We start from the raw sequence: 9,054 nt of genomic DNA, 5'->3' as shown, positions 1-9,054 counted from the left end.
TGCATAAAAAATAACTCAGACAACTCTTGGTCAATTAATTCTCAGAGATTTTTAGAACTTCCCAATGATCAAAAGTGAAAAACAGTGGTGAGATAAAGCTACAATCATATCAACAGTCGAAGTGAAGTACAATTCTATGAAGCAAATGTTCTGAATAAAATCTGGCAATTTGGCAGACAGGCCTTCTGTCAGAATGCATTTGTTGATTGGAGCCATCGGGAGCAGCTAAACCTCCTTGTGTAAATTGACACGAATGTTGCTGAATATTTTCCCCAGGGCTTCGTAGAATGGGTCGCAGAAGGTGTGAATACATATGGAGAAGATCCTGTTGATGCACTGGATCTCAATCAAGTAGCTCTTGATACAAGGCACAATAGCCCAGATGTGGCAGAAGGAGAGGCAAGCGAAGTAGAAGCCCCAGAGGAGTGAGAGAGGGACACCAAAGATAGCGGAGAGTATCCGGTAGCACCAGTATTTGGAGACGGTGAAGACTGTGAAGCTGGTTTTCCACACGCCATCCAGGCTGTGTGTCCCCTCAGGTTCTGCAATCACATCTTCAAAGTCCACCTGCGGGATATAACCAACATCATACATTAACCCCCCATATCTTGTCAAACACCGAGCCCCCTTCATCCTGCTTGTGTATGAAGAGAATTCAAAATTGGGTTGGTTTTGCAAGCATTTCAATGATCTTCAGTGACAATTCAAATATTGGATTTTTTTTTTTGTGGGACCACTTTCTGCATATTCCATAGAAGTGGAAACTTTCTTGTGGAAACTGGTTCTAATTATCTGCCAGTCAAATTATGTTTCAAGGAGTTCAAAATTTCAAAAGGTGCAGTCGGTGGATAATAGTTACATAAACAGTCAAAGCAGGAGAAGGTTATTCAGCCCTCCATCTGCTCTGCCATTGAAATAAGATCAACGTTGATTATTTACCTCAATGCCACTTTCATGCACTAACTCTACATCCTTTGGTAGACACAACATGCTGGAATAACTCAGCAGGACAGGCAGCATCTCTGGAGAGAAGGAACAGCTGACGTTTCGGGTTGAGACCCTTCATTTTGTGTCAATCTTTAGTTTAAACCAACATCTGCAGTTCCTTTTGTCCGTACAGTGAAAAGCTTTGTTTGGATTGCATGAAAAACAAAGCTTTTCACTGCATCTAGGTACAAAAATAAACATAAACTGCACCCAGGACAAAAATAAACATAAACCTAATATCTAAAAATCTCTCGATCCTGGTCTTGAATACGCTCAGCAACCAAGTCCATATTCAGCAGACTGTCTCCAGAGTCCATTTGGGTGGGGCAGCCTAAAACCCAACAGTACGAACATTGAATTCTCCAATTTTAAGTAATACCCCCCACTTTCCTCTCTTTATTTTGTGCCCTCCTCACACCAGTGCACAACCATTTTCTCACTATCCTGCCACTCTTTCCCTTCCCCCGTTCCCTTCCACCTATATCCGTCTATTTGGCTTTATGTTTCACTTCTCTTCTTATATGACGCCCTTTATCTCTTTTTCATCTCTAGCCTTTGTCACTTATCACACCCACCTGCCAATTAAACCCCCCTCACATATATACTCCTATCACGCCAGGCTTTGCCCTGCTCCCACCTCTTTGCCAACTTTCTCTCCCCAATTCCAATCAGTCTGAAGAAGGGCTCTGACCCAAAATGTTGTCTATACATTCTCTCCATAATTATTGCCTGCCTCACTGAGTTACGCCAGCACTTTGTGTTTTGACTTAGTACCTAGTTGCGATGAAGTGTGGCTTGTAATGTACAACCTGGACTTGCTCCAATGCACCTGCTATCTTTGATCAACTGTCAAAAGTACTGTCTAAAAAAGCTCATGCAAATGATATTGCATTGCTGGTGTTCCTGCAATGTAATCCTTCATGCCATACTCTAGACCTGCACTATGTAGTTCCACATCAGTAGGAAGCTCCTCGAAGAGGTGTTGGCACTGTCAGCTGAGACACAGCCACACAGCAGCCGGAGCCAGTCTTTATTTTAAATTAGCAAGCAAGGGTGGGTGGGAAAATTCCTCGCTTTCATTTAAATAAAAGTCCATTGGATTTATTGCAACAGTGTGACACAGCAGTGACACACTTTGTACCAATTTCAGGCACTCTAACTAGTGCAATGATCATTTGACTCCCGCTGACGTGAATTAAGTCCAGCAGGTTTTCTTCCTGAAGGACCCTGGCAAATTAGTTTAATTTTTACAATGGAACAATGTCACAATGGAACAATAGAAAATATCGGATGGAACAGTGGTAGAGTTGCTGCCTTACAGCGCCAGAGACCTGGGTTCCATCCTGACTATGGGTGCTGTCTGTACAGAGTTCGGACATTATCCCTGTGACCGCGTGGGTTTTCTCTGGATGCTTACTGGACTTTATCTTGCACTAAACGTTTTATCATTTATCTGTACATTGTGAACGGCTTGATTTTAATCATGTATTGTCTTGCCACTGACTGGGTAGCATGCAACAAAAGGCTTTTCACTGTCTCTCAGTACACATGACAATAAACTAAATTAACTAATAACTAGAGGGGAGATAGCCAGTTTAAAAAGGTGAGAGGGAGGGGTGATGCAGCGGCTGCCAAATTGCTGGAAAATAGACACAAAATGCTGGTGTGACTCAGCAGGTCAGGCAGCTTCTCTGGAGAAAAGAAAGGGGTGATGTTTCGGACCAAACTGAAGAAGGGTCTTGACCCGAAAACTCAACTGTTCCTTTTCTCCAGAGAAGCTGCCTGACCTGCTGAGTTACTCCAGCACTTTGTGTCTATCTTCGGTGTAAGCCACCATCTGCAGTTCCTTCCTACACAAGTGATCAGAGGAAACCAGATGTGGGGAAATGGGAGGGGTGTGTTGATGGGCAGCCTTGTAGTGACTGATCCGAATGTTTTACTTCCAATTCTGTCCCTCAGCTGAATTCAAACACTGAATTGCAAGTGGGGTCTACTGGATGGTAAGCATAAAGCCAGTGACTCCAAGGGCTGCTTGTTGCTAGGCTACTCAAACATCAGCAAAAGTGCTGAGCCTCCGCTCCAAAAACAGAAAGTTCATCGGGGTCAAGCTACAGCTCAGCCAATCAGGCTGTCCCGCCCTCCTGGGCACCAGAGGTCCCCTCGGCTCTCTGCAACAGTGCTGGGCCGTGCATAGCGTGTGAGTGAGACATTCCACCACAGCAAGTGACATTCCCTCACAGCAAGATCCGCCAGCTGCCAGCCTCCCATTCCAGGGCATTTATTTACCTCAGCAAATACCACCCTACCCCACCGGAATGCAAAAAAAAACCAAGAAGGGGAAAGTGGGGTTGCCTGTGATATAAAGACTGGGGGTCTAAGTGTATTTTTAAACCCCCCTTGACTTTAGACATCATGGTCAAGTGCAGGACTAATTTCTCAGGAAGCTTGTAAAGAACTTTGTTTCACCGTGGCTATCTGTAAATTTGAATTCTCTTTCAGAAAACTGTTTGGAATTAAAAATCCATTGTCAGTAAAAGTTACAGTAGATGGAGACACAATGAACTGCAGACGCTGGTTTACAAAAGAAACACAAAGTGTTGGAGCAACTCAACAGGTCAGGCAGCATCTTTGGAAGACATGGAAAAGTGGCATTTCTAAATGGGTCCAAAGACAGTGTCCCAGCCCAAAACTGATTTATCCGGAGATGCTGCCTGACCTGCTCAGTTTCTCCAGCACTTTGTGTTTTCTTTTGCTAGTAAAGTTAGTCACGAAAACCAAAGGAAGCTTGCTTCTTCAGCTGGATCGCAGTCCCAATTCAAAGTAGCTGAACAATCGTCCTTCTAAGTGTAGTCATAAAGCCATAGAGAGGCAGAGCACCACAACAGGCCCTTCAGCCCTCTGTGTCCACACTGATCATCCAACACCTGTTTATACTAATTGGACACTGATTCCATTTTTGATTCTGTCCACATTATCATTCCACCACTCACCTCCATGACGGGGATAATTTACAGTGGCCTGTTAAACTGGCAACCACTATCTTTGAGATGTGGGTGGACTCCAGCGTACTACAAGGAAATCCGCACGGTCAGAGGGAGAACGTGTAAACTACACACGGTGGAGTTCAGGATTGAACCCAGGTCTCAGGCACTGCAGTTCCACCAACTGTTCCACTGCACGACAATCAGCTGAATCCACTCACCTTTACTGAAAGCAACAAATGTCAGCACTGCCAGCAACACACGCTGAGAATGGAGTGATGTCTGATTAATCAGACTGCGGAAGTGATACCTCTCGCAATCAAACATAGAAGCAGGGAATTCTCAGCACATTTTGCCTGCGTCAACTTTTTGAAAATGCAACCAATTGATCTCATCCTCCATCTTCACAGGTCCATAAACATTTGCTCTTCAAAGTACATATCCAATTTCCAAACTGAATCAACATCCATAATTCTTAAGGCTATAAACTCCGGATCTTAAAAATATACTCATGTTCTAGTCTAAACAGTGGAACGCAGGGCACCAGACCATATAAGCAACAGAGGTTCAAAGTCAAGTTGGATTCCATTGTCATCTGCTTTCAATGATATTTGTTGGCTAAGGATGTGGAGAAGGCTGAGACTGTGTTTGTTTTACTGTGTAGGAAGAAACTGCAGATGCTGGTTACAACAAAGATGGACATAAAAAGCTAGAGTAGGATCAGCGGATCAGGCAGCATCTCTGGAGAAAAGGAATAGGTGATGTTTCAGGTCGAGATCCTTCTTTAGACTGAGATTCAGGGAAAGGGAAATGAGAGATATGAAAAGGTACATAGAACAAATGAATGAAAGGTATGCAAAAGGACAAATCAAAGCCAGCAACGATGAACCGCAGCTATTTACAATATACATCAATGACTTGGATGAAGGGATTAAAAGTACCATTAGCAAATTTGCAGATGATACAAAGCTAGGTGGCAGTGTGAATTGTGAGGAAGATGCTATGAGGTTGCAGGGTGACTTGGACAGGTTGTGTAAGTGGGCGGATGCTTGGCAGATGCAGTTTAATGTGGATAAGTGTGAGGTTATCCACTTTGGTGGTAAGAATAGGAAGGCAGATTATTATCTGAATGGTGTCAAGTTAGGAAAAGGGGACGTACAACGTGATCTTGGTGTCCTAGTGCATCAGTCACTGAAAGGAAGCATGCAGGTACAGCAGGCAGTGAAGAAAACCAATCGAATGTTGGCCTTCATAACAAGAGGAGTTGAGTATAGGAGCAAAGAGGTCCTTCTGCAGTTGTACAGGGCCCTAGTGAGACCGCACCTGGAGTACTGTGTGCAGTTTTGGTCTCCAAATTTGAGGAAGGATATTCTTGCTATTGAGGGCGTGCAGCGTAGGTTTACTAGATTAATTCCCGGAATGGCGGGACTGTCATATGTTGAAAGACTGGAGCGACTAGGCTTGTATACACTGGAATTTAGAAGGATGAGAGGGGATCTTATCGAAACGTATAAGATTATTAAGGGGTTGGACACATTAGAGGCAGGAAACATGTTCCCAGTGTTGGGGGAGTCCAGAACAAGGGGCCACAGTTTAAGAATAAGGGGGAGGCCATTTAGAACAGAGATGAGGAAAAACTTTTTCAGTTAGAGAGTTGTGAATCTGTGGAATTCTCTGCCTCAGAGGGCAGTGGAGGCCAACTCTCTGTATACATTCAAGAGAGAGCTAGATAGAGCTCTTAAGGATAGCGGAGTCAGGGGGTATGGGGAGAAAGCAGGAACGGGGTACTGATTGAGAATGATCAGCCATGATCACATTGAATGGCGGTGCTGGCTCGAAGGGCCGAATGGCCTACTCCTGCACCTATTGTCTATTGTACCAAAATAAGGACATCTTGTTCCAATTACATACAGCACCAATTGCAGTTTAAGAAGTTTATCTTCAAGGAGAGGAATTACAAAATTCTCACACAGATGAGGGAATGGGGGAAGAGGGAAGTGTGAGAACGAAGGTGAAATTGTGCAGCAGGAAACCCCATAGCATTTCGTATTGGGTGTGAAGATGTACGGTAATTCCATCCTCTGGGGAGCTAGTCCTGCTCCTTCCATATCCTCAAAGGTCAGAGGATGTGGAAGAGGACCTATCCTGTCCACAATCTTGCTGTAGGTTTCCTCCAGCCAGACCCAGATAGAACATAGGAAACTTAAGCAAGTCATTCAGCCTTTCAATTCTGTTCTGTTATTCAGTTCGATCACAACTGAACAGTGTCTGAACTCTAATTACCTGGTTTGGTTATTTGAGCTTTTGTAATCTATTGGTCCCTCACTTAAAATGCAGTTGTGGTCCCACTGATGTAGATGCTCACCACCTTGTCCACCAACAGAATCTAGCAGGTTTAAGTGGGCAATGTGGAGAAAGAATGGAGTTTTGAATAGATGAAAGAAATTCCTGATTTGTACATCCATCTACCACCTAGGCAGGTTGAGTTAAAAACAACCCCATGGTTCTTTAAGTGTTTGCAAGCAAATAAATGAAAGATTTGGCAGCTCCATGGCACAATTCACACAAACATAGTTATAACAATGGCACAAATCAATTTTCTCTTGGTGAAAACACAAAAGAAATGCTGCCTGAATCACTCAGGCCAAATGTTGACTGCAGATAAACTAAACTCCAATCATGTTCTCTGCCTCTCACAGTGGGAAAGATGTGCCTTTTCACCAACTATTCATTGGATGGTGTAATTGGATCAACTATAATAATGATCATTTCCATTTTATACAGTAAAGATCAAATAAATCAGCCTCAGCTTTCTATTGTGCACCCAAGCTATTGAATTCACTTGCAAATCTTCATGCCACACATTGCTTCCCAATGAATGGCATGAAACTCCGGCCAAACCAATCCATGACGTTGAACAGCAGAAAACAATTGTTTGAATCTGAATCAATTTGAGATATTGGTCCTTCTCCAATGCTCACCTTAGGTAAGCAATTTAAAAGCTCCTGTCTTGCATTAGTGGAGATAGACACAACATACTGTGCACAGAAGGCATGTTGTAGTTCTGCATAGATATTGTAGGCTAAAACTCCACGTCACCGCCTATATCTCTCGTTTCTCTTATCCCTAACCAGTCTGAAGAAGGGTCTCGACCCGAAACGTCACCCATTCCTTCTCTCCAGAGATGGCTGTCCCGCTGAGTTACTCTTCCTTTTTGTGCCTATCTTTGTAGGCTAAAGGGTCTGTTTCCTGTATTGTACTATTCTATCGACTTTGATGTTACATATATATATATATATATATATATATATATATATATATTATATAGTGTGTATGTATACTATATATATATAGTACATCATTTTAGAATTGGCGGCAGGCTTATTTTGCTCACTTTGGGTCAGAAGATTGTTAGATCAACCCTCATTTTCTCAATATGAAAACAATTGTAACAAAATGACTGTGAAGGCTGTTCTTGGGAGAAAACTTCACTCTCTGAGTGTGGCTGCTTACACAAAATGATGTAGAGTCATAGATTCAGAGTCATGCAGTGTGGAAACAGGGCCTCCTTGCCCATGCTGGCCAACATGTCCCATCTGCACTCGTCCCACCTTCTGTGTTTGGCCCATATATAATCCTCTAAATCCTATCCATTTATCTTTCCAAATGTTTTTTTTTAACATTTTGAAGCCTAACTCCTCATATGGACACATCAAAAGATCCAATGGATTGTTTTGATGAGAAATAAAGCAGTTCCACAGATGTCCTGCACAATATTCCTCTTTAAATGAACATTCGGACAAATGCAATCTCCTACATTGTTAATTGTCAAAGGCCGAGAGATACCCCATGGTTTACCAATTTATTTTTGAACTTTTGCTTTCTTTTTCAAAACTCCTTTAAGTTAGATAGGTAAGATACATAGTTTCAGACCACTGGCACATGTGGGATAATCAATGAAGATTATGCTTTACGACAGTGGCCAATATCGAATCGCAGGCAGTACTACAGTAAATGCAACTCAACCCAGAGTCTGTACATTCATAATGTATTAAATATAGCGCGGTTGTCAACACTCTGAAGCTCGAGGTATTTAAAGCAGGAGCGCATTTAAAGCGGTAACAATTCCCCTCCCTACCAGTAAAAAAAATTGATTGATGGGACGGAGGAACTGTCAATAATGGGGTGCATTTAGTCTTTAGAAATTGAACTGAACTTCAAGGTGCACGCTTGTTTTAAGTATTTAGTGCAGCAGTATTAAATGACAGGTGTGTGTGCAATGTAAAGGGCAGGGGTTAATGAATGGGAGAGCTGTTAGTCAAAGGTTTTCGCGTTACAAGAAACAAACTCCCACGACATGCAGGTTTACAAAGAGAGGGTGAGATCTCTACCTTGACCACCTCCTCGTTGATGCGGTTGGGGTCGCGGTTCACCAGGTCGATTTCTTTGTCGATGCCGCCTTTGAACTTCTGCTCGGCGCTGTTGGGTTTCGTCTCGGCCATGACTCTCGATAACTTTGCCACCGCTCAACTGAGTGCAGTCTGCCTGTGAGGCCAGGGGGAGGTGAAGGTCGGCTGTGGGAAGAGGGTTCCTCCACAAACTTCCCCCCAACACGGTCACACCCGGGATGTCAGTCTGCAAGGCAAACAGCTCTGATCCCTGCAGCCCCGCCGTCCCACCAGCCCGTGGCACTCCTCAGCGACACAGCCGGCAGGACAGGCGGCCACCTCGCCCTGTTTTAATAATAACACCGGCCGAAATTCCTCACTTGTTGGCTTGACAGCGCAGAAACCCAGAGTGGGCGACTGTAGGGAGCTAGATGCTGCTCTGGGATATTGGGTAGTGTCCTGGACTATTTGATTTAGAACATAGGTCAAATTTGAGTTCCTTTGCTATTAACCAAAATAAAAAATACTCAAAGGCATCCTTCGAATTATTGTTTTCTTCTCACTAATAATGGTAGAGGTGAGTGGTCTGGATCCTAGCAGTCCTTGCAGCTATGGACTTGTACAGATCTAGTGCAAGACTAGCGCTCACTTGCTCACAATGCGTTTCCTCGAAGAAATCAAATGTAGATTGGGTGAGG

At 43.5% G+C, this 9,054-nt stretch overlaps 1 protein-coding gene across 1 annotated transcript; it reads right to left on the bottom strand.

Moving 5' to 3' along the window:
• cav3 (caveolin 3) lies at positions 1–8,692 on the bottom strand. The gene is made up of 2 exons (XM_078413873.1): positions 8,360–8,692; positions 1–567 (listed from the first exon to the last, which is right to left on the bottom strand). Exons 1-2 carry the CDS (start codon positions 8,468–8,470, stop codon positions 226–228), a joined length of 453 nt encoding a protein of 150 aa, XP_078269999.1. The 5' UTR covers positions 8,471–8,692; the 3' UTR covers positions 1–225.
• Between the last annotated feature and the right edge of the window lie 362 nt (positions 8,693–9,054).

Source organism: Rhinoraja longicauda, chromosome 17, assembly GCF_053455715.1.
Source record: "Rhinoraja longicauda isolate Sanriku21f chromosome 17, sRhiLon1.1, whole genome shotgun sequence".
Lineage (NCBI taxonomy): Eukaryota > Metazoa > Chordata > Chondrichthyes > Rajiformes > Arhynchobatidae > Rhinoraja > Rhinoraja longicauda.
This window is presented reverse-complemented; position numbering and strand designations above follow the sequence as displayed.

Coding starts and splice junctions, on each gene's coding strand:
- cav3 (XM_078413873.1), bottom strand. CDS start 8,470: ATGGCCGAGACGAAACCCAACAGCGCCGAGCAGAAGTTCAAAGGCGGC. Junction 568..8,359: donor TCAACGAGGAGGTGGTCAAG/GTAGAGATCTCA, acceptor TATATCCCGCAG/GTGGACTTTGAAGATGTGAT.